Source organism: Aythya marila (genome assembly GCF_965140915.1).
Source record: "Aythya marila genome assembly, chromosome: Z".
Taxonomy (NCBI): Eukaryota; Metazoa; Chordata; class Aves; order Anseriformes; family Anatidae; genus Aythya; species Aythya marila.
The window spans coordinates 34,600,283-34,627,538 of NC_139080.1; the positions used below are offsets into that span (position 1 = coordinate 34,600,283).

General features: G+C 34.5%; 1 protein-coding gene across 4 annotated transcripts in view; it reads right to left on the reverse strand.

Moving 5' to 3' along the window:
• Window positions 1–27,256, reverse strand: part of ZDHHC21 (zDHHC palmitoyltransferase 21) — a 50,178-nt gene that overhangs the window by 7,280 nt on the left and 15,642 nt on the right. For 3 of the 4 annotated variants that reach the window (XM_082782879.1, XM_082782877.1, XM_082782878.1), the window contains exons 5-8: window positions 26,092–26,203; window positions 24,323–24,461; window positions 15,843–15,959; window positions 503–546 (exon numbers count right to left, since the gene is read on the reverse strand). In XM_082782879.1, the coding sequence (XP_082639005.1) occupies window positions 503–546; window positions 15,843–15,959; window positions 24,323–24,461; window positions 26,092–26,203 (412 nt within the window). The remainder of the gene's footprint in view (window positions 1–502; window positions 547–15,842; window positions 15,960–24,322; window positions 24,462–26,091; window positions 26,204–27,256) is intronic. The other variant, XM_082782880.1, reaches the window with a different exon arrangement.

Below are 27,256 nucleotides of genomic sequence, written 5' to 3' on the forward strand. Positions count from 1 at the left end.
GAAAGACAGCACTCCCATGGTGCACTTCAGTCAGCTAAAACAATACAGGTTGGCTGGGGATCCATTACTGGACTCTGATGAATTGTGTCCCAGCACCATAAATACAGCTTTTCTTTCATTATGGCTTGCAGCTGAGACTTAACTTTGGAAAATAGAAATTATCTATGTCATCAATCAACTGAAGGTAACTTTTGAAGCAGAGGAGAACCTCAGGATCAATGCAATGTATGTCAAGAACACAGTAGCAAGTGATTTTCGACCTGTACTTTTGAAAGAAAATACAGCTTCACTTACTATTGATAAAGAAGGAAAATGAATAACGTGAGGCTGCTTTGTATAAAACTAATATTAAAGGATTAGAGAGCTACTGCTAGAGATAGGAAGTACAGGACACAGTAACATGCAAAATAATCTTAACAATGCCTTCGGTTCCTCTTCTCTCACACAGTTAAAAAAGCAAAACTCCTTCAGCAAATAAATGCAGACATTTTACAGCACTTACACATTTTCACAACAGTTTGACATTTTTTCTATACTCGTAGTGTCCTGTTGAAGAAAAGAAAACAGAATGAAATACTATTTCATTATATTCCTCACTGTTAATATGTTATTATGAAAGCAACTAAATAAGGCAGGGAATTGATTGTAAGCATACACTGCTTTGGCATCAGTCCAGTAGGTTACATATTACTCATATATATTACTCATATTACTCATTATTCTATATTAGCTATAAACAGCTGTGAGATTATATGCACAACAAATTCATTCAATCTGTTAAATGATTTTTACAAACATGATGTAACACTATACTGTGTAATTATACTATGGTAGAACACACCACAGAATATCAACAAAAATTTACAGCATTATTATGGCTAAAATAAATAGACATATTACACTTAATTCATGTGACATTTAGAAGTAATGCACACAAAGTAAACTCTTGCCATACTTTTCACAAGCACCCATTCCTGACTTGGAGTAGTCCACTGAGATAACCACAGGAATTTAAATACATTTATACCTTAACTTAGTAAAATGGAACTATTAACAGAAGTAGTATTTTGAATAGTAGGAACTAGTAAGAAGTTTTGAAACAACCATCTTCGTAAGTATCATAATACAAGCAGCACTGCTAAGATGAAACCAGCTGTTTCCATAGCCTCTAGAGGTAAACACTAAAAATAAAAATGATTTTTTTTTAACTTTTTTTTTTTTTTAAGGAAAAACTAAATCGTATCCAGATTGAAGACACTCTTGCAGTAAACTAGATTCATATATTATACTCTTAAACAGGACGGATTTAATAAAATCACAAAGCTTTATAAATAATACATCAATTTAAATTTAGGTAATCACAAAATTATACTTTTAAAACTACAAGCAGTGGTACTTTTCTCTCACTTTCACACTACATATTTAATGAAAAAGCTTGCTTTGTACACATATATCTCTTCAATTTTAACTCCAGTAGCATTGGACCTGATGATCTCCTGAGGTCCCTTCCAAACCCTACAATTCTGTGACTCTGTGATTCTTTAATACTAGTGTTTTCAAGCACAGGCACAATTCATTATGTCCCAGAATTATTCACTGGGTCCAAAATACAGTAAATATTTTTCATGGTTCCACCTTCTTTTCATGGCAGCTTGATATTTCCCTTCACTGTTCATTGATTTAGGCATGTACATAATGCACCTGTCAGATTACACTAGCATTTGAATGAAACTGAGAGCTTGTGTCTATTGTCCCAGCCATACACAGACACAAGGGATGTGGTTTAATTAGGTTGCGACTTCATTAAGTCATCTGGAAACACTACCTAGCAATAAAACCATACTGTGTTCCTTGATTGTTCTTGCCATCGGCGCACTGCTGGGATTCTGCTACCCTCTTTCATAAATGTTTGGAGAGAAATGGTGAAATGTTAGTGGGATATAATGTAAAGTGAGCTGCTTCCCTACCTCACCAAATGTAGGTGGTCTCAACTCCCCTTGTTAAATTTTTATCTTCTAAATCCACTTCCCAACTATGATTAGTTTTGGAAGAGGATCCCTTACCGCTTGCTAAACTGCAAAAATATGTAATTCTTCCCCACAGCCTATCAGCTGAATTCTACACTCACTGTGGCAAAGGAGAGATGTCCCCTATTCTCAAAGTTCTTCCCTGTTTCTGCAGAAAAGACATGCCCACAGCAGATTATATAAATCCATTCTGGCACCATCATTAGGTGGATTTGAACTGCTCAGAAGTGAGAGAGGACCGGACTGGAGGCAACAGACTGTAAATAATGTCTGTTGTTCCAATTCCCATAGATAAACTGCTTCTCCTCTCTACTTCATGGGCTTGTCTAGTATATTAGCTTGCCTTCCCTCCCATCACCTTCCACAGGTTGCAAGAAAGCATTAGAAGACACAAGCCATTTTCCTTGCTACATCAGGACATGACTGAACAGCCAGAGAATATTCTGCTTCCTTGGGCAAGCTTTTTGTCCAGTCCTGTCAGGACAAACATTTTGCTGACCACAAAAAATCACACACAGTTTTCTGAATATAGGCACAGGCAAATAGGCACGGACATTACTTCCATGACATTTCAGTGAGGTTTTAACAGTGGTTTCATGGCATGCTCCTTCCATAACTGCAAAAACATCCCATCTCTAAGAACTAGCCTCCTGTCAACTCAAAGCTCTCTAACTGATAGTATAAAATAATACTATGTTTGAAAGCAATGATTTCTAATTAATTTCAAAGAACAGCAGTATACTAGTCCATGCTACAATTGATTTCTAACTATCACAATTTACATTATATTTGCACAAAAGGAACCTTAAATAGCTTTGGGTGCAGCCATAACATAACAGAATAATACTTGAACTACAGCTTTTTGATCTGTTTCACTACATCTGCTATCTAAAACATTGTATTTCAGATTTTTTGGAGGAATTTCCAGTTTGGGGATTCTGAAGGGGCAGAGTGCTGTTTCTTTTTAGTAGCTATCATGGCAGTAAGACCTGAAAGATGCTCCTCAAAATTTGCTTCTCTCAAAAATGCAGCCCATTACATTAATGAACTAAGTGGAGGCACCAAAATAGGAACTGCAGAAAATGGCTGTAAGAAATGCCTGTCAAACTTCCACACCTTTAAAACATACCAAGGATTTTAGTTGGATAGGAAGTCAAAGAAAATACTCCTTCCTCCTTGCATTAAAATGACAGAAACTACTTTTTCCTACTTTAGCTTTACAGTAAAGGAATTGGGACTAAGCAGTGAATCTTTTGTTTCTGGGATACCATTTCAGAACTAAAAAACAAACAAGCAAAATCTTTACACATTGTAAAAGCTGCGAACTAGTGCTGAAGGAATGGGAGGAATCACCTCTCCCCAAAGCTTAGCTAGTTAACAAATGCTGGTGACTAACTTGAGAAACTGAACTCCCCTCACTGCTTCCCTCCAACCCCCCCCCCCCCCCCCCCAAAAAAAAAAAATATATATATATATAAAAAATCCACTGCCAAACAGCTGGGCTTATTTGAAATATATTTTCATTGGACAGTGAACCAATTTACCTTTTCACATGAAAGTGAAACTTCACAGCACCCCAGGAAACTCAGCAGCCCCTCTGGAGACAGGAGAGAGAGATGAATTCTTTCAGAGAAGAAAAGGAGGACCAAAAGGAGGATCAGAATAACCCCTATTCTTCTGAATAACAAAGTGTTCTGTTTATTAACACATCTCATGAACTTACGCATTTAATGTAAATGAAGGTTTTGTTACAACACCAGCATTACTACATTCAGCCTAAGAGGCTTTGGCTGTCTGCATCTACTATCAGCTTGGATTACTATTAATAGAAACAGAACACTGCTACAAACTTCTTTGTTTTGTTTTGTTTAAGACTCACACCCTAATGTTGATGTTAAAATCTTTTGGGAAGTTGTTACTCATCCAGACTTTGAAAATAACTTCATATGAATAAACATGGCGTTATCTATTGAGTCCCAGTAATATCTATCTTCAATAAAAATATAAAAATTCCTATTTCATACAAGACAAGATCGACTAACCAAGATCTAATTCATTTCACATTAGGGGTCATCTGGACCCCAAATGTCATCATCCAGATTGGAAACAAGTAATTGTTCCTGCACTTGGCTATTCAGAGAAACACACCCACTGACAAGCACCTTAAAGCAACTAGGGACAAAAAATCATACCTTAATGAGAAAGACAAAAGAAATTAGAGGAAGTAAACACAGAAATTATTAAAAACATACAGTTTTAAAAGAGAGACAAAGAGCAAAGGGTTCAGATTCTTCTGATGGGATACAGAATCTTGTAGGTTTTTTTGGTTGGTTGGTTTTTGCCTTAAGGACTTACTGCTAGAAGCAGCTTGCCTGCTCTAAGTAAGCTATTACAACAGCTAAGACCGTTATGAAGAGACAATAAGAGTACTGACTGAATTTTGCAGACTAATTTAAGATTAATTTGCAAATGAATGCACTTGTGCTACCTACTAAGAGAAAGAGATCTTCCACATCTATATTTTTAATAAGCAATAACCACCTGCCTCAAAAAAGAGGTTTTTAAGAAAGTATTTTAACAAACTGTGCTATAGGATGTAATTCATCGTGAACCAGTTTATGATAGATCAAGCACATGGAAAGAATATTTTTCTCTGATTCATATTTTCCACAGGAGAAGCAGTAATTTGTAACTCACAGGACTAACACCAAAGCACGCATCCACAACCTCTGGTTCAATTTTTCTTATATGCTTGCTTAAAGTGATGTGTAAGAAATACAGCTTTATTACTCACATTTGAAGAAGGCAAGCATTAAGCCATGCTTTCTTAATACAGTATTTGCATATACTCAATATATAAGAATCAGAAAGAAAATACGGCAATGCAGAAAGAGGAAAAACAAACAAATCTTGGCAAGCCTTCCAGGATTTGCAGCCATTGCTGTTATGTGGAAGTGCCATTCTATCTTGAACAATCTATCAGTTTATTATTCGTTCTACTTAACATCTTTTCCATCTTCGTAAGCATATGACAGGTGAGCATTTGAGGAATACCAAATATTGAGACCTTCACAAAAAGATCACTTAATATTTCAGAAATTTCCCCTATTGGCCCTAATTACATTTAGATTTTATGTTTAGCCACTTTTCAACATTGTTTTCATAATCTTGACTTCTCATGTAAGAAAGTATGATGAATTTTATCAATATTAGTGAAATTCAGCCTGAAAATTACTTCTGTATTTTTAAATTCTTAAACTGTGTGCAAAATGAAAAATGAAGCTACATTATACCTAAGGAATATTCCTCCTAGGCTCTTCTAGGCTCTGATGAATTTTGTTAAGTAGATTTTTCATTATTAAATCCGTCATTACTAAATGACTCAATGAAAAGAAAATATATAACAACAAATTAGGAGGACATTTGCACAGAAGATTATACAAACAGATCTCTTTTTTTCATATTATTTCAAATCTATGGTGTGCTCAGTGCTGATGTCTGTTTGACAGCAAGATACATGACAAAACACATGTATTATTTCTCTTGATACTTACCAATATCATCTTAAGAAAAAAACAATAAAGAAAAAAATGCCTTGCAAGGCTAGCTGTTGACCTTCCTCACACAGAAGTCATTTTAATGGTCTCATGTCTTAATTTGACAACCCATGTATTAAACAAAATGTACTCAGCACTGAGAACTCTAAGACATCATTATTATAAGTTACTTATTTTTAATTGTTCAAAGGAACTTCTTTTATTATCTAGAAAAATAATTGAGCTGTAACAGGCCTTCTTCCTTGAGTGATGAAAAAGATATTTTTTGTATGACATTTTTGTTTCTCTGCAAAGTATAAAATGCCTTTGACTATTTTTTTTAAGTTATACAACTCTTTAATACTAATGTAAATAATGATTTTCAATAAAAGCATTCTCTAAAAATCTTAAAAGCTAAAACCATGCAGTGATCTAAACCAGATGAGATCCTTTTCCGCTATGGATGTTTTACACTTGAATTTATTCTTACATTTAAAGCTTATAAGAGAGATTTTTAAAAGAAATTAGAATTTTGTTTTTATGGTAAGTAAATAGACTTTTAAAACTGGCAGGATATATCAATTCAAAAGTTAAACCATTTCCTAGTCTATTTGAGAAAAGTAAGTTAGAAGTTCAAAAGACTTTATACTGTTAACAAAATCTCATTCAATGACCAGGACGTGATTAATTCCTGACCAATTAATTTATAGGACTTTACGCAGTCTTCTAATAGGAGATTTACCTATAGGTGGATTAAAGGTAGAGAGAGAAAAAGGAGAAGGGATAAGAACAAAGCAGATACAGACAGACAATATTTGCATGAATATATTTCCCATTTTATCTCTAATTTCAAATTATTATTTGGGTTTACAGTTTACATACAGCTTTCTCTCTACAATTACTTTTTATTTTATAGTTTATTACAACCAAGTAAAGAATACATAGGCCTGGGAATCCTGATTTCCCCTTCCAATCTCAGTTTCTTCTATGCTAACTTAATTATGAGGATTAATAGTTCTTTGATTAAATTTCTGCCATGTTTAAAAAAAAAATCAGGAAAAGCCCTTATTACTTCACTAATCAAAGAGTATTTAATAGATTATCTGATTAAAGATGTGATTACAAATACTTTTAGTTATAAGATATTTATTTTTCAAGACAAAAGGCATTTTAGCACAACTACGTCACTTGTGCTTGCTGTATATTAAAAAGCAATGGATCAACACTACAAAATATGTAAAGAATTTAACAGACTTTGTTTTATTCATAAAATTAACTCCAAATACATTTTCATTATTTTGCATTTCATCTCTCTTAAAATTTTGTCTAACTGATTCCACAGGGAATTTTATTTTTTTCACTTGTATTTTCATTATTTACACTTCATTTTGCATTATGCTATTAAATGAAATGATACTCCTAAAGAAAACTGACTCCTTGAAAATATTCCTTTGGGATAAAAACATCAAAACTTTAGTTTGTACGACTTCCATCTTTTTCCCATTTTGTTAAAATGATTTTATTTTCTTTTGAAAATGAATGAAACGATCAAAAAGAAAAAAGTTCCTGACTCTCTGTAAGTATCAGCCAGAGCAAGTAAAAGTTAAAATATATTTATTATTAATTTAGGATGCTCATGCTGAAATATATCTGTTTACTACAATGAAAATACTACTGTAATATATTTGCTACTTAAAGGTGAAAGGAGAAACACTGCAACAATAACAAAGGATAGTCCTTAATAAATATCAACATTTAAAAATACTTCCGAAGGGAAAAATTTATGTGGATAGGCATCATATTGTACACCAGACAGACTGTTGAACACCAGCTGTTAAACTATTTTCCTTTCCATCCTCCCCAAGGCAAATGAAGGGAAATTTTTCTCTACCACATCCACCCAGCACTGATGCTCCAGGATACTGGCATATCACTGTACACCATTCAAACCCTTAATTAACAGGAAACCCCGGCAGCATTAATTAAATTAATAAAGTCACTGTCCACTTAGTTTACGATAATACATATGCTACCTTGCATAAAGAACACATGTTATCTGTTATATTTATAAAAGCCCATCCATTACATAGTTCTGCCCCAAAGAAACAAGTTAATTACTAAACAATTTTAAATAAAAGTATTTCTCTACAGTACTGACACTTAAATGCACAGAAAATCATATTTTATGGACTATGTTGGAAAAATTAAGGAAATGTATTTAATTCTATATAAATAGTTTATTTGAACATATGGAAAAATGGAAACACAAACTGTTTAATGTTTAAAATAAAAAACAATCAAAGGTAATCCTTTAAAATTAGGGTTCAGATTAGTCTTTGCAAAGGATGCTGTTTAACTGAAACATCTGGTAGTGTTATGTTGAGAGACAGACCTTTTTTAACTTTGGAAATGAGATTAGTAGATCCGTTATTTGTAAGTGTCCAAGTAATTTCTAATTATTTTATCTGGGTCACAGATAATCCGCTTTTACAGGGCTTCCACAATGACATCAGAGGATCACTACTGAACTGATTATCCTGTTACCTTCCACCATCCATGGGAAGATGGGATTTTCCTTTTGTACAGAGGAAGAGAAAGAGAGAAGTGGCTGATTGCTTCAGACAGGTGGCAGCCCACAAAGTAAAGAACTGCACAGAGCCTGAGAAAAAAGAAACCCTCTCATATGCAAAAGGCACCAGCCTTAAAAGAGGTCAACAAATTGTATACTACTTAGTATTGTGCAACTTAATGCTACTTAATCTTGTGCAACTTAAAACCTCACTAGATGTGGAAAAAGTGTGAAAAAGTGTTTGTTTTGGAACACACCAAAATAATCAGAGAAACCATTATTTATAGGCCATGCCATATTATTAAATACTTGTATTACCATAATACTTCATAGATCAAACATAACTGACATGTCAGAACCTTATTGTATCAATTAAAAAAAAAATAAAAAATTAACATTTTAACAGTTGAAGTGATGTGAAAGATATAAAGAAATACTTTCTTTAAGCGGAAGTAGAACCTGAGCAAAAGAGACAATTGCAAATGCCAGGGCTAGTTTTGTACTAACACACAAGGAACCTGACAGTTCCTCCTTTTTAAGTGATCCTGGGTAACAGCTCTTTCCCTCTTGCAATAATAAACTTGGAAGAATCTATAGCTGGTAAAAATACTTCTTTTTTCCCCCCAGGTGAATTTATGCCTTTTCCTATTAATGAATGAATAGGTTATTTCTTTACTTTTAGGAAAACAAATACCTGTTGCATATAAAAAATATCAAATGACATAGCATTTGTTTAGAAAAAAAAAGAAAAAGAAAATAACATCTTGAGAAAAGAAGCATGTTTCTGGATAATACTTAATTTAGCTGTTAATTAAATTTTATTACTTGACGTGCGAATAACTACAGAAAAAAAAGTAACTGGAAATAAAATGAAGTAAATTTTGCTCCTCAAGATTTGCTCTTATACAAATGCAAGATACTTCTTTCTACACAAACGCAGCATTTGTCTTTCCAGTACAATGCCATGAAGAGGCATAGGCAGTAGTTACATAAGTCTGCATATGCTTTGGATGTTTTTTGTGAAAACTTTAAAACTTTTCTGAACTTGAACAGTCTCAAGAAAGCAATAGTTTATATATAAATACTATTTTTACTATTTATGACAAGCCACCAAATATATAAAATATCTCCCTCTATCTCTGTGGACCCGATGGTCTTTCAAGGTCCCTTCCAACCCCTTCAATTCTGTGATTCTGTGACTGCTTGAGGTGAGAGAAATGATTGATTTCTCATGGGAGAGGGAGTGTTCCAGCTAGAAGTAGTCTGAAGTAAGGGGTACCAATAATAAAAAGATATTCTCAGTAGCAGAACTATATATATATAATCTTATTTATTTATTTTTAACCTACTGTTTTATGCTATGCTTGCCTTTGCTTCTGAAGTAGCCATTGAAAAATATTGTGCTGCCTACGAATCTAAGAATACTGCCTTATTTCCTATTATGGAAGATAAAATTTATATTTGCAGAACAAGCAATTACAGGGAATAGAGGACAGAAAAAGCGAGTGTCAGGCATGGAAGATAACTAGGCCTTCAATATAAATACATCGTCAGTTTTGGAAATTACATCAGACTGTGCTGTCTTCATAGCTGAAAATGCCACACAGATCTTCAGAAAATTTTAAGTAAGAACACTAATTTTTATAATGAAATTTTAAGAAGAGTATCTTCTAAATAAAGATCTTAGACTTTCTCCCCATTTCAGAGAGTTCTGAATGAGAGAGATCTTAGCCTTCTCTTTCTCCAAAGTATCCAAATACGTTACCCAAGAGAGATCTGGTGTATATGAGGAAGAAGTGCTAAAATTCAGGATGATCATGAGAGTAAAGCCAAATATAGCTTTGGGAAAGCAACTGCAGGAGGATGAAAAGAGACATGTGCCTGTTCTGCTAAAAGGGTGTTTCACATATGCTAGTTTCTAGGGAGAAAGCACTAATCTCGTATAAAGTGGCAACCTCAGCTGCTCCTCTCTTCATGACAATAATTCATGTCAAAAGTTCCTCTAAGGACAGTTTTTGCCAACCAGCTGCTCTCCTCTCATTATGGGAAGTCACCTCCCCTGCTCTTTGGTTGCCTGGACCTCCAGATGAGATATAAATAGCATACTCATGATACCCCAGCAGAAATACCACAATACAAAAGGTGGTTTACATACTCAGAGAGATTACTGCATATTAGGTAACTCGGTCTGCTAGTCACTTTGCAAGTAGTACAGCATTAAGAACAGCCTTCATGCAAGAGCCAAATACAAGTACACAAGTTAAAATGTTTTTATTTTTGCCTGAGAGAACACTCTTTCCAAGCATCTTAGAATCTGTTGAACACACTTGAAAGAGGGTAACAGAAGATTACACACATTTTTTCTTAGTTTAATAACTCTTACATAATGGATCTACTGTTACAACACAGAGTTATGCAATGACAGTCACAGAAGTTCAGTCAACTGCACAGCAACACTGTATTTGACAAGCACACAGAGCAGAATAAATCACCTGCACTTCATCATATATGTCCTTATTTTTAGGTACTGCCCTGTTTCAAACATTTGGAACTATATTGGGCATATCCTTTCCATTACATGAGTTAGACAACAGTTTTGACTTAAAAAAAAAATAATTAAATAAATCAAAGAGGAGAAAATGCCGGTATTTCTACTTAAAATCTTACAAAAACTCCTGATCTTTCATACAGCTTGTCAAGATCGGATAACTCAATTTGTTAAATAGCTCATGTTGGCAAAGACCAACTCTGCTCAGAAATATGCCATCTACAAAGGGCATTTCATGCAAATTCATTCCATACATTTAATTTTACCTGTCTCACTGCAGTGGCAAAAAGGTTAACTGATAGCAATTTTACTTCTGTAAACATGAACAGTCAGTAGAGGTGCTCTGAAGTCGTATACTTATCTTGCTTCATAATTAGGCTACATACCAATCATTTATATTTGAGCAGAACCATCATAATGTGGAAACCATCCATAAATATTGAAGCAAGAAGGTGTTATTTCAGGTACTAGTTTTTCATTACCCATAATGCTAAGGAAGGAAGAAAATTACAATTTCAAATCCCAAGTTGCTTCTGTGGGACTGACAGTAAACAGAAAACTTTCTATATATGAACAAGATATGGGAAAATTGGGAACTGTGTGTTTTTAAAATTGGTATGTCCAACATTCCTGAAAAAAATTAGCCTTAGCTGCTTGTATTACTTTGTTCAGTGACACAAAACAGAAACTACGGGATTGGTTTCTGGAAAATTAAATGATGGTCCTGCAAGTTTACATTATGGAGAATGAAAAAGTTTTCCTACAAAAAAAGTTCAAAGTTAGATAAATCCTGAGTCTATTTGTCCTTCCAAAAATGCAATTTTGACAGAATTTGAAATACAGGTAAATAACAAAGATAAAATCCCAAACACTTGAACTCACTAGGTTCATCTAGCAATGTCATATATATCATTCAAAGTAGATCATAGAGCTGCAATGTTGATTGTCCCTATTATTTAAAAACAACTTTTATCCAGAAGCTGTGGAACTAATCTTGGTTTGATATTAAACTGCAAATGCAGGAACCAAGAAAATGTTTATCTGCTTTTCTGTATGAGTATGAAAAACAGAGCTGCTGCTCTGCTGCACCTTTTTCAAAAGGCCCATATTCTCATCAACATCTCTTGCACACATCTGCGTACCTTCAGCAATTTCTAAAGTGCATGCTTTCAAGAACTGCTGCAGAGCAATTAATGTAACATGAATGCTCTAACTGTGCATGTCTATGCCTGCAAGTGTTTGAGTTTTCTCTAAATTACCCTCAAATCTGCACTACTAGTCTTTGATGACTGTGCTCCTCTGTTACATAAATTTTGATCTGTACCTTATACTAAATTAAGCCTAATTTCATAATTAATTCATTATTTTAAATAGAGCTCACCACAGCCAAAATTTGCTTAGTTTATACAGGAAGTCTAGATCCTGAACAGCAACTCCACAAAGTACACAATGGACACATTACTATCTCTAGGTGATCACAGCTTGTTGCTTCTAGAGGACACAAACTTCTCAACATTGTGCACTCAGAACTGGGGGCAGGTACACCCATTTTGTTTTGCAGTTCTACACATCAGAGGACTGTCTGTGCAATGTGCACCTGCTGCCCTCTCATCTGCCTTTTCCAATGACTAGCCGAAATTGTTGGGAAGTGCTTACAGGGGAAGCAAATCTCCACACTACAACACTAACAATCAAACACTGTACAGACAGATTTTCTGACACAGCTTGCAGGCTAAGCACAACCTCATCAGATGCCTGACTAGCAGATTTCCTCAAAACGACTGCATTTTTTTATTCCTGCCAATTCCATATTCATCAAAGAATTAACAAGAAGAAAAGGATCATGCTGCTGGTATGGAAAAAAGGCATGGATATGAAAAAGGCAGGGTACCTTCAGAAGACAAAGGGTAATTTTGTGGAAGAGTATCTGGACATTTAGCATAAAATCCATTCTATCAATTGAGAAAATCTTATGAAAATTTGCATCTTCCTCTATGACCGCTCCCCATATGACAGGTTGCTAAACTCTTTGTGACTGATTAAACTGGAATTATCATGTGTCTAAATATTGATGTGTACCAGAACTTGAAAAGCATTGCTTCCATCGAGACACTTTCCCACTCAGATGTAGGGGTGGGTGAACACTAGTAAATTTACCAAAGATAACACACCCTAATCAAACTGCAGCTTTTAAGAATTTTGAAGGCACTCTGAAGGCACACAGTAAAGTGGCTCAAATACTAACAACATTACAGTTGTAGATGGTGACAGTAACTTGAAGGGGATCAGGATCCTGCTTACTTAAAAATCCTATGTTAAAGGTTTCTATTTGACTTTGATGTCTGGAAAAACAAATGCAGAATTTCTGTAGACCAGTGACTGACAAAAAAAAAAGGGGGGGGGGGGGGTGGAATAGTGACTGCCAAAACAAGAGAAAACCAAACATAACCCAAAATGTACATAGCCACCAATTTCACTTAAGCAGGAAAGATCTGGAAAGCATTAAAAGATTAAGGTTCAAAAACTTGAGTGATGGTTTCAGCAGCATCCTTCTAAGTAACATCATCCATTGCTTCTACTTTCAATTGTGACCATGGTTCCTTTCAGCTGTACGGTTTTTGTTTTCCATATAAACAAATACCACCAGTATGTATCTTGAGAAACCAGAAGAAAAAGCCTTTTGTGTGTGGGCAGGTAACTTTGCTTTTTTACACATCCATTCCTCTGCAGTGGTCCAGAAGTTAACAACCCTAAAACAACACTAAAGCTGGGGTGCAGAGTGCCTGCAATTTCTCTAGCCACCACAGAAAGGTGTAGCCACAGACACCCACAACTTACAGAAGACAGCAGCAGCTTACAAGGGCAGTTCACTCACATCTGAGGTCACCAATTTCACACCCTCAACCATGCTGAAAGTGGTTGCAGAGGAATTCTTTACAGAGGATCCAAACACAGAAGTACGGATGCTGTGCAATTTGTGTTTGGAGATACACACCTGAGGAGTCTGAGCATGGCACTGAATAACCCCTTCTAGGCAGCTCGCAGCTTACTTTGAGCAGTTGAACACGACTAATAATTGAATAGTATAGGTTGGAAGGTTCTTTTAGACGTCAGTGCAACAGAGTCACATGGTGTGAACGGGGATCACAATAATGGATTTCTACTTCTGCAAGCAATCCCATACCTAAAAACTCAGGCATAAAAAGCAAGCACAATAGTTCCTCTACTACAGGAAGGGTGCAGTGAGAGGTCCTACTGCAGAGCCCATCCACATCTGAAATTATTTTGTGGTGTATTTGTTTGAAGTAGGTTGACAAAGAGGACAAGACAGTTCAGGTATAGCGCAGCTCTGCAATCCACAGAAATATGATTTAAGCACATAAAAGAAGGTTGGACTTGAAAATACTATTTTTTGCTCATATCCATTCCACAGTAGTAGACAGCTCACTAGGTGCAATGGGACATACATTACAGTATAGTAGAGAACTGACATAGAGAAAGACTTTTCAGCACTTTATACAGTCCGAAATGTTGGTGGCAGCCTAACAGTGTTAGGAAGTGTCCCAGGTTTCAGGCATGTGTGACAATCAGTTTCACTCAGTTACTGTTTCATGTATACTCATAGTATCTGGATAGATGCTGATGGCCATAGCCAGAATTTAGTCCACACAGAACAGAACTGGAGGTTTCTGTTTTATTCATTTTCTCCTGCATCATTTCTGTGTTTTAGCATAGTGCTAAACACATGGCTTTTTGTTCCTTCTCCTACATCCACTTAACAGACACTCAAAAGACATCCACATTTCAGCATTTGAACATTAATGCTCCTTGATTTTCTGCCTCTCCCACTAGAGGGAGAAGAAGCAGAATCCAGACGTCTGCAGCACTTCAACTAGATACCTAGCAAGGCATAGTATGGGATTAGAAAAACTAATGTACAGGGACACAAAGGTTGTGTGCCAGCATATAAACAGGGAGGTGACAACCTGTCAGCTAGACCCTGGAACAGAAATCAGACACAATAACGGGGCACAAAAGTGAACAGACCTGTGATTGAGAGGAAGTGCAGGAAGTAGTCTGTTAGAGCAGCTAGAAGATGCCAAAAATACAGTAGTGCTATAGACACACAAAAATCAGGAAGCAACAAAAACAATAAATATGTTTTTATCTAACAGAAGTAAAAACTATGCAGCTTTTTTTTTTTTTTTTTTTTTTTTGGTCCTTTATTCCATACAAAAGAATTACATAATACACTTAGGCATTTTTCCATCATACACCTAAAACATTAATACTGTGTAAACCATGACAATACCAAAATGAAATCTCAGGCAAATCTCAGTCAGATGTAGTCACAAAGATTCCGTTATCTTATACTTCACTATTTCTAAAAAAAAGTTTTGCAGGCTAGATCATACACTCTTTTGGATATGTCCACGTCTGACTAATATACTCTCTTTGTTGAACACTGGAGTATTTTAAATAATTCTTTGGATTCTCGATATAATTCTAAAGGATTCACTAGTGGTGATTCATTTTTAACGTACAGAAAGGGATGTTACAGGAACAAAAGCTTCCTTCTTATATTTATTAAATTATCAAATTCATCTAACTGAAAAACGTTTCCAAACAGAGTTTTTTTCTGTACCTTTAAATATAGAATATGCATTTGGACTGTAACAATTTACAGTCAGAATACATAATCCCATTCCACAACTTAGTAATTGAAAAGTTATGAAAGGAAACTTATTTATTAAAATACTTAACAAAAAGTCTGTGTTCTCAGAATCCATGATTTATCAGCAGGCCTCACTGTCACAAAGCCAGAGACCACCGCATATAAGATTTTAAAATAAAAACGAGAATCAAAACTCAGGAAATACATACCTTGTACACTTTATCAATCCAGGACAATGTAAGGTTAATTTTATTAATACTAATCAGGAAATTCCCTTGATTGGTGAGTTACTACACACTTGTTTCCTAGAAGGCTTCTTAAGACTTCCTTCGAGAAGAAATCTTGACAAAGCACATACCAAATAGGTGCTTCATAGTAGAAACGCTTCTCTATTGTCCATTAAATACAATCTTCTTTTTTACTTTTAATATGTTTATTGAAAATAAAACTAATATATGCCTCTAAAATTAAGAGATTAGATACTTACAGTGAAAATACCCATTAGCTGAGTGTAAAAGAGTCCACTTATTCCACCTAACATTATTAGGCCCATGAAGGCAGATACTCTTAGAAGAGCAAGTTCATGTCTAAATACAAAAACATCCTAGAACGAGAGAGAAAGGAGAAAGACTTTAGCATTTAAAAATTTATTAGAGTCTTTGAACTGAATGGTAATACCAGATAAGAGCTGCACCCGAAGACTTACAGCTAGAGACAAACATTGGATTTTGAGGTATGTGGCAAATTACTGATATATTTATGTGCTAAAATTATAAAACAATCATTTATTTATACATGTAAACAGTTTGTTTGTTTGTTTGTTTGTTTGTTTGTTTTTTTGTGTGTGTGTGTCGTACTGCTAATAATACCTCATTCAGGTATTTAAGGTTTGGGAATACATTAAGCTCAGACACATTATTCCTTATTTTATCACCTCAAACGGTGTCAGATTGCTACACGCAAGCTCCAAAATATAAGAAAGCCATTCTGTTAAACTGTCTAATTTGTAAGGCTTCTATATCTTGGCTCCTAGACACAAGTTTCTTTTTAATACCATCTCTTTTATAATAAAAATAATTACATTTCTAGCTTAAAGACAGTACCTATAAAATCCAATGTCTGTATTCAATTGGTCTAACTGTAATACTGGCTATTATCCAACAAACCTATCTTCACCTATTAAATCTTATTTTCAAGTGGCTGCTTATGACTTTGGATATGGGTGCACAACCAGGTTGCTTCAGGGTAGAAGAGGTTATGAATTTACTGTATCACATGCACCATATTTTTAACACAGGAAAACATTTGCACATGGCAATTACTGTAGATGTACTTACTGCAAGTTCACACCCCATCTTACCCTTTGATAATGAGTTAACACATCCATTCTCTTATTTGTAAGTTATGATTATGTTCTCAGGGCTGTCTTTTGAATGTACACATCTGTTCATCCACTTAAAAAAGCGAGATCACAGCAGGAAACTATTAAAACCTTTTAAGTAAACTTTAAATTACAACCAGAATATAAAAATGAACTGAATGAAAAAAAAAAATCCTACTGCTTTTGAACTTTCCTTCTTTATGTTCAGCCACTAGGACCTAAGAAGAGGAACTCTTACAATCAGAATATGGGATTTTAATTAAACAGGGAACAGCAAATTATATTTTTTAAAAAATTGATTTTATGTTTAAGTTATTTCCCTGAATGTTCAAAATACAAATCATGGAAAACGTTTATACTGGCTACTAAAGTCAACAATTACTGAAAAAGAAGATACCAGCAACTATCAGCTAAAAACAAAAACAAAATGCAAAACCCACTCATTTTTTCTGAACTGTTAAGGCAGCTCTTATTAGGAATGTCCTTTCTTACAGATGTACAGAACACACCCATCATTTCCTTTTTTTTTTTTTTTCATTCTGCCAAGTTAATTCAAAGTTAAATAATCTTAAAACCAGACATGCTGATTTTTTTTTTCTTTTTTAACCATCTCTCCAAACATTTAAAGAAAAACAAGGTAAGACACCACATTCTACTAGGTATAAAACATTTTCTCCTCTTAGGTATGTTGCTTTGTTGTATCTGAAATGTTTCAATGTATTCACACTCATCTTGACAGAAAACACTAAAATGTGACTGCCAATAGTGCAGTCACATTCTGGATCTAATATCATACTTCCCCATTAGCACAAAAATATTTGTAACAACACATCTCTTAGCATCCCAACACTCCAAAGGACTTCCTTCTCTTCAGCATGGTCTTCAGTAGGAAAAAAAGACATCACACAATACTGAAGAAAATCTTACTGTAAAAAACACAGTTAGCATTTTCCCTTTGACCTTTCTAACCCAAGACACAGAAAAGAAAAAACTTTTGATACTGAAGAACTAGGAATACTACTATCTTTCCTTCCTTCCTACCTAAAGGAAAAATTCATCTACAGCAGAAGAAGGGGGGTTGCTGAAAATCTAAAGAGAAGAGGTGACACTGTAAACATTTTTTTCCCCCAGCCATTACATGTCCCTAGTGGAACCAAAGTCTGCGAGGCAACGATGACCTGGAAATCAATACTGAGTCCTAGTCTAGCACTCTGTACAGACGACAGTATTTTCCTACAGAAACACAGAGTCTTCTTGTAATCGGACCTTAGTAACAGCTGTTTTCACAATTCTACCTTGAAACAGAATTCCATGAAAGTAGGTAAGAGAACAGTTAAAAGAAATTAATTTAAACCACAGCAACGACACTAATTGTATATTTAGGATGATGATGCTTTATATAAACATTCACCCCAATTTATTTTCATTGTTCTTTCTCAGGACTGACAAAAGCATCATCCGCTGCTAAGAAAACCAGTCAAAACTATCATACATCAACACTCAAGACTACTCAATAATTAACTAATCCCTCTTTCAGTGTATTTTCGAGATGTCCTCTTGTTCAAACACCATTAAGACTCACCCATGTCAGTGTAATGTGAGTACTGAGACATCCTGCCCCCCTGACTCTCCAAAAATCACGTTATTTCTGCTCAGAGAAAGAACCACACAGACTGAGCAACCAAGTATAATCACACAAAAACTCTCTCTTGGCAAAATAGAATTTTGTTCCACAGCAGCTTTCTTCCATACCGGGCCAGGCTGACATCAGTGACAAGGCCACTGATGTAACACACACAGGTTTAGCAATAAAAGCAGCACTTCAGGTGGCCCCCTTCTCTCCTTTTTGCATACACCACAGTCTAATGGCTTTGTCTAATCTTCAGTGAAATAGGTTGTTGCCACTGTTTTTCAGCTTCCTAGGCAGCTCTGTCCCCCTCTCTTTGTCGCCTGTTACATCAGGTTTTTAGCTCCCACTAGCCATACAGAAATTAGTATACTTAGCTCTTCTACCCATACAGAAAAACTGCAAGGATCCTCAGCTTCTTATTAAAACACATGCATAGAAATGCCTGCAATAGAAACTATGCACAGAATAGTAAAGCGTAGGATTACACTGAGGGCTGTATTACAAACCATGGGATCTAGCATCTGTATGTTAATAGCATAATACTAAAACATTCCACAGAAAACACAAAGTCCATGGGAGAGTGCAAAACAACCTCAGCCCCATGACGTAACATACACTGTACATTCATTCAGCAGCAGTCATGGATGATCCCTATGACAAACGCTAATGCTGACTGTAAAGACTGTTACTTTATGTTTATGTCACCATACAACAGAGAGGTCAAAAACAATGAGTGTCAGCTCAAGATCATAACAAATGATAAGATCATTGCTTCAAAATTCAACTTTCTTTTTACCCTGCTTTAAAACAAACAAACAAACAAACAAAAACAAAACAAAACAAAAACAAAAACAACAAAAACAAAAACAACAAAAAAAACCATGAAAACATTTCAGATGTCCCTGCCATTTATAGTGTTGGGTTATTTTGTTATTTTCAAGGGTTTACGGTATTCTTTGAATCCAGGAGTATGGTATCTGCTCCAGAAGAAAAAGTGAAAACAACAAAAAACCCTCATAACTTTCCATTTACAAAGTGATATTCCTTTATTCCATCTTGCTTCTTTAGTGAAATATGATATACATATAATAATTTCTAACAAATAGAGTAAGATATTTCATGTTTCTCTTAGAAAAGGGGTACATAAGAAGCCTCATGTAATACATGATAACCTATTTATCTAGTCTCTGGTTCAAACACATGGGATGTCTGCCTCAGTATGGTTATAAAGTCAGTCAACTTAGCTACCATAATAACAGTACAGGATACAGAACAAAGCCGGGCTGTCAGCTTTAAAAAAGCAAAAAACATGCAGACAATAGGTTTTGCAGTAACAAAAAGGAAGAAGAGGTGCAAGGGAGAAAATTCACTCACATTAAAATTAAAATAATGAATTAATAGATCTTCATTCTAATAAACCTTTTTGTAGATATCTTTATTATGAATACACTTCTGAAAAAAAAAAAAACAAAGCTAAAGAGGAACTAATGTGCTGTCTTATCTCACATAGATGATTTAATTATTATTTTCTTCTGTTCTAGTAGTAATGGTACTCCTCCTGCTGGACAAACAGAAGCAATAACCACAAGCCATCTTTCTGACAGTACATCAATTAAAAGAGCCAAGAATAGTATATAAAACCTAAAGATGAAATACTTTCTCTCTGTTGAAGTGGTTTCCTGCATTAGCTTTAAAGCTAACAACTTTATCTTACATATTTATTTATTTTTTAATTATTTTTTTTTACTTAAGCTTTAAAATGCAAATAAAACTTTTCATTTGCGATGAAATGCTAACAAGCATACAGTGATATTTTTGTAATGAATTAATCAGTACTGCAATAAAATGATTACTTCACAACAGCATTAAAAGCAGTTTTAATTCCATAGCTTCTGTATTGTGTACTATTTTATATTAAAAGAATAAAAATTGAGAGATAAAGGCACACAGCCAAAAAAATCACAAGCGTTTTTAATGAGCAGGAAGTAAGCTAATTCCAGATGGCTGTGTAGAAAAAAAACATATCATTTTTTGAATCTGTGCTAAACACTAGCCCCTGTCAATTCAGAAAATACCCGCTTTTTGTTAAAGCCAAAGTTTCTCCAGTGAAAAGCACTTCCGTGAAAGGTAGAATGTACCTTTCTATAGTCTCTGGAATTCTGTGGTACTTCAAGCTTAATTAGTATTTGAAGATTGAAAGAACTTTGCAGGATGCTTGCCTAAAAGCCTAACCAATAGAAACCAAATTGTCTCACTGTTCATTTGATATCAAAAGAGACACTTTTGACAACTGATTCTGTGCCCTAAGCTATACGAGAAGAAACTCTTAGCTAAACTTGAAAAAAAAAAATCAGCCTAATGGGGCTCTGATGTCATCTTCCAGGCAGAAGTATTAACTACACCCCAAATTATTTTTAATTTTTCAAACTTCAATGTGTGTCCCCAGTCCTGCAGCTTAAAAACTGAGAAAGCCAAACACTATTAACAAAGGTCTGAAAAGATCAGACCTGCTTTGTCTACTAATCTTTCTGTATGTTTGTATGTCATACACTGTAACACAGATCCGGTTTTCCAAAAGCCACTGTCATTTGAAGTGTCCATAAATGAAAACTGATCAATAAAAAAACAACACAACTAAAACAAAACAGTACTTCCCTCCCCCCCCCCTCGTGAATCTGTGTAAATTTAGGTAGACAAATGTTAGAACCAGATCCATTATTCAGGTAACTCCAGTAAGCTCAGTTAAAATAATTACCCCGAAGCACTCACTTTCCTAATCTCTACTTCCCCTAAAGGGTAGATACTAAAAAACAATCATAGGTCTGTCTCCTAAAGACTTGAAATTAAACCCGTTTTAAGCTATCAAGAACAAACTTTAATATGTATTCATTGGCAAAACCATTTATTATTACCATAAAGAGTTTGCAGACTGACTGAAGTATGATTTCCCATTTCTTTTCCTACATACACTAGTCTCCAAGCAAAAAAATTGGTTCCCTTATACTGTATTTTTAAATAACAATGCTAACAGACACAACTTGTGTTGATTATCTAAAGATGGTGTAATTACTTAAAGCAAGTTATACCACTCACAGGACTCAATAAAAATGAAATATTCTACCATGAAATTACTCTATTAAAGAAGCACTGCCTATGCCATACAAAATCCTTATCTTTATAAAATGAAACACTTTACATAAGCATTAGAATGCCCTATTCAGTATTTACAAAGTCATTAAGTGTTCTTTGCACTTGAAACTTGCAATCTCTGTACACGGAAAGACAGTAGTTTACGATGATCCTATCCAGAACTGTACTAGGGTAACAAATTTACTAGTTAACAAATAACTAATATACAAACAGCAAAGTATTTTGCAAAGCTACTGAAACTAAAAGCAAAGGTATTTACATTTCGTCACCTCTCAAAAATGTTAAGATTCCAAAAACCCAACACATATTGCCATGAAATTTTGAACCAGTAATATAGAAAGATTGCAATTCCACATCCCTGTTAACTTCCTTTTAGCTAATATAAATCAAATTGGCTTCCTCAAATCTCTCAATGCATGTATAACAACATAAACATAAAAAGCCCATTTCCAGACAACAAATTGGAAATGAAGTGAGAAATTCTTCATTTTAACACACAAATGTATACTGTTTTTGTCTGTGGTAGAATTAATTTTCTTCATGACAGCTCATGTGGTGCTATGTTTTGGATTTGTGTTGATACAAATCAGTGTTGATAACCGATATTTTATCCGTTGCTGAACAGTGCTTACACAGAGTCAAGGCCTTTTCTATGCCTCATGCTGCCCTGCCAGCAAATAGGCTGGACATTCACAAGAAGATGAGAGGGGAGACAGCCAGAACAGCTGACACCAACTGACCAAAGGGATAATCCACACCAATATCGTGTTGTGTTTAGCAATAAAAGCTGAGGAAAATATGAAAGAGGAATGGATGCTTGGAGCAATGACATTTGTCCTCCCAAGTTACCCTTACATGTGCTAGAGCCCCGTTCTCCTGGAAAAGAATAAACATCTGTCTGCTGATAGGAAGTAGTGAATGAATTCTTTATTTTGCTTTGCAGCTTTTGCTTTACCTTTTAAACTGTCTTAGTTTCAATCCATGAGTTTTTACACTTTTACCTTCTGATGCTCTTCCACTTTGCACTGGGCAGAAGTGAGCAAGCAGCTGTGTAGAGTTTAGCTACCTACTGAATTAACCCACAGCAAGAACTTTGCCTTGGTTGATCAGGAAATGTTTGTATCTATGGAAAGATGATCCAAGAAGCCAGCAAATTCTTCTGTTTCCCATGTTTCTAGAGCCCTTTAAACCATATAAATGGAAATTTCATATAGATGAAAAATTAAAATAAAATAAAATAAAATAAAATAAAATAAAATAGGAAATGGAAATAGGAAAAAAATAAAATAGGAAATTTCATCAGAATGAAGATGTTCTCTTTTCAGAGAAAAAAAAAATCTATTTTGTTAAATTCATTGCAATACAAAGTTGATATCTATGAATATCAGATTAGCACTTTTTTCAGTTCTAAATGATCCAAGAAGCAAATTCTTCTTACATTTTTCAGCTCTACTTCAATATACCATATTCACATATGCTTCTTTGGGAACATCACATCTACTGCAGACTGACAAGGGAGCAAATAGGAGGCTTGGATGGCTATGTCTTATTCCCTTACAGAAGTACAAATTTTCAGGACTTTTAGCACTCTGATTTTACATCATTTGGGATACAAAATAAGATAGGAAATTTAAGTTGTTCAACAAAATGGAATACGGTACCTGCCTTACTAACATCCTGGAACTAGCCTCCAGCACACTTGAAAATGGGTGTGATGTCACCAGCAGAAAGAATACTGGGGTGTCACCTCAACAGGGGATGATAAAAACAAACAAAAAAAGGAATACCCCAGTATTTAAAAAAAATCTCAATAACATTTAGCGTACATTACAAATTTCTGGAATGGTTGTAGTCTTTTCATACCTGGAAAGTTACAGTTACCTAATTTTGAATGTTTTAAAATTGTATTTTACGTTTTCCTATTTAGTGTGATTGTATTTGCACAGTCTGGGACAAATATAAAGTTCATTTCAGATTCTAGGAAGAAGTTTTTGTTTCTTTATGAGCAAGATCTCCTAGTGTTTTTTTTCACCCCAAAACAAAGAGTATCAGCTTTGCTATTCTAGCACTTTCAATGACTCAGCAACTTACAAGGCAACTTCTTGAATATTCTGAATCTTACAGAATACAAATAACAGTCATAAATAAACACCAGATACAGAGACTTTACAACTTTAGTTCCGCAACTGAGGAACATGAAAAACACCTTTTTACCCTATTCCAATGCATAAATTCACCTCTGCATTTTGCTGAAGACGAGACCTTGAAATACCATACTGGCATACAGTCCAAATAAAATAAACTGAACTTAATTATTCCTTGACCCACATGACCTTTTTAAAAGAACACAAAATATTGCTTTAAAATAAATGTGCATTTTTATCCTTCCAGAACAGTCTTATGTTCTCATCTTTTTCTGGCAATTTTATCATTTTCAAGTAGGGACCTGGGACAGAAAAAACACACTCTGCAAAAATTTACTTTGGAGAAAGACAAAAGAAAATATAATAAAACTAAAGCAGTTAGTTAGCTTGCTTCTTCCTACTTTTCACTGATCACTTCTAAATGAATTTAGCTGGTTTTGTCCTCCTTTCCCTAATGTATTTTTAACATTTAGAAATTATACTCCATATTAGAATATTTTGTTACTTAGCATAAATCAATTTCTTCATTTAACATACATGTGTATGAACTCTCTTTCCTCTTGACAAGTGGACAAGCAGAAATGTTTAGTAACTAGATACCACAGTAAATTATATTGTAGTATTAGCTATTAATTCATTTCACATAGAAAACAGATTCTTACCCCGTTATCTTTTTTCAGAGGCAAAAAGTAGTAGTAATGGCAGAAATCAAGTATCAGCGTATATGAACTAAGAATTTGAGTGTAGAAGCACAGCTGTAAAAACAGCCAATGATTGTCTTCACCAACACAATTATTAATCCTGCAAAGAAACAAAGTAAATATAGACTAAAATATAAAGGTTGTTAACACTGCAGTTATGATATGAACAGAGTACAACCATTTCTATGTAAGAGAATGTGTGACTATGTATGGGCCAAGTACTGACTAACCACTCCCTTCTTAATCAAAGCGGTGGTCTTTGTGTTGGAGATGGCAGTTATTGTAAAGAAGGATATGCCTACACAATCGCTTAAGGCCTAGGTTGTATTACTGAAAATACTGCTTAGAACAGGAGACATATTTCTCTTTACCTTCCTACAGCAGAGATATGTCTACGTAATAATACTCAAGGTAAAACTTGACTCTTAAATGTCTGCAAAATCTCACATTAATATTATCAGTCATTAACATCATCATAATATACTCAATAATGACATTTCCAGTCATTACATTTTATTTGTTGTGAGCTATATAGCCCAAGAACTGGAAATGTAAATGAATAGTTTGAAATAAATGTGATCACAGGGTACTCCAAGGATAAATAAACTTGACTTAGGAAGGAATGCAAGACACTGGAGTCAGAAAACAAGCATCTCTATTCAGAAAGTCTTTCTGCAGTACTTTCAACATAAAGGAGTAAAGTAATCACAAGCAATCTTGAAAAACTAACTTAAAAATCCAAAAAGTAAGTCTAGTCTGCTTCACAGAAGTTACACTGATGCATGAAATTTGTTCAGAGGTACAATTTCATGCAAGTGTGGTAGCTCTAGCACAAGCACTAGCACAGACATCAGTACCACACTAAGCAATAATGACAAAAGTATTATACCAGCACTATTTTCTGAACTGGCAATAGACAAAAAAGGTAGCTTGAAAAATGGCTAAATCAGCAAAGGAGGATCCTGACCTTAATCCTATCCTCTGGAGTTCATCATTGCTGCCTTGCTGGAAATCATACCACAGAACCACTGAGAGAAATGTTAATTTTAATTTTAAACAATAAACAATCAGAGTTAAACAGAGAATCATAGCCAGATTAGTTATTTTGACTGAAACTAGTTAAGGAACACTACAAGAAGAAATTTCACTTTCACACAGAAGTGAAGTCATGACAAATGGCCTTTGGTATACAGCAATAACATTTTCTATCCAGCACAGCCATGCACTAAACTAAAAACCAAAAACTATCTAAAAATGATGAATTATTCTCATTATTACAGACAGTATCCCCTCATTTGTTGAAATTGTAATCTTTTATTTCAATCCAATACATATAGTTTTATTTCCTACAGAAAATATTTTTTCCAGCACCAAAAACTAAATTGTAACAAATAAATTCGTATGCAATGTACAAATTAATTATATTAATATCAGCTTTAAGGACTAAAAATTGCAATTCTTTAAACAAAATATGTGAACTTTACAAGACTGTATAGTACATAACAATTAGTTAATGATTGTATGCTACACTGCAACAGTCCTTTTTGTCAGTTCTTCTTGTAGGCATGAGAAAGTCACAAAGCTGTTCTTACCTTGCTCTAAATGCATAAATAAAAAAGCATTATTGAGAAAGAAAGCAAACAAATAAGCAGTAGTCAAGACCATGAACTTTGAAATAATATACTAAACCAAGGGTAGATTGCTAGGATAAATAAATGCCCTAGTCTTACCATGGACAATGGTGATCCATCCTCCTCACACAATGTCCACAACGACTACAATGGTGTGAACGCTTTGGTCTCATCATATTGCATTTGTTACATAATTCCCAAAATTCTCGTTCTGTGGCAAAATATAAAGATAGCTTAGAAAGACTGAAACTCAGTCCAGCATTCTTATGTCAAACATGTATTTAAGTGATTCAAAGAGAAACAGGTTTTTTTTACTATGACATGAGTAGGATGAGCAGCATATAAGAAATATTTTTTCCCACACACTATCACCTTAATTAAAGTGAAATGTTACTGTAGCAATTTTACAGTTCTGTGCTAATTTCCTTCTCCAAAATCTTTCTCCTCCTATATATTTCTTATGATTAATTATTATAGCACAAAAACTGTCACACAAACAAGGAAAAGCATTACTCTATTTTCTTACACGTCTATTCTGGAAAAAAAAACAAACCCACCTGCTAAATAGAAACATCACACACTCTCCCTAGCATTCCAAAATCTTGAAGAAAGACTTGTATTTGTCAAATATAGGCAACTAAAATAAAATACACAACAAAGGCTTCTGAAGCACCTTCTACCCCAAAGCATTTTAAGATATACATCTCAACATGGAATTTTATACAGAAAAAAAAAAAAAAAAACAACGAAAAAACAGATAAAAGATAGAATTTTATTTAAAAATACACACTAGTTTTCAATGCCCAACATGAGATTCTTAAAGCTCACTTGACTAGCTGAAACTAACAGGAGCTACTATTTCTTAGCTTAGTTTTTATTTATCTCAAATTGGGTCACTGAAATTAGAGGAAGCCTTTGAAAAAAAGAATTCTAGTGACATAGTCAAAAAGTTTGTATTCATATGAGAAACAAAAGACACCAACACTGTAATAATTGGGCTGTAAGATTAAGAGTTGTAAATATTTTGACTGGCTGTTTCTACCTAACTAGAATCTTTTTTGATGCAGAGAAATTTCTTAAATCCCAGGGAAAAAAAAAAAGCTTAGTTTTTACAGTAGAGCATTCTGAAATTTTGTATGATAATACATTCTCACAATGTAAAGAAAATAAATTTAGCATTTTCTGAGCCACCTGCTGGCAGCTCTAATCTTGTCTCTCTTGCTGACAAATAACATTTGGACACTGGAAGTACAGAAGCCCAATA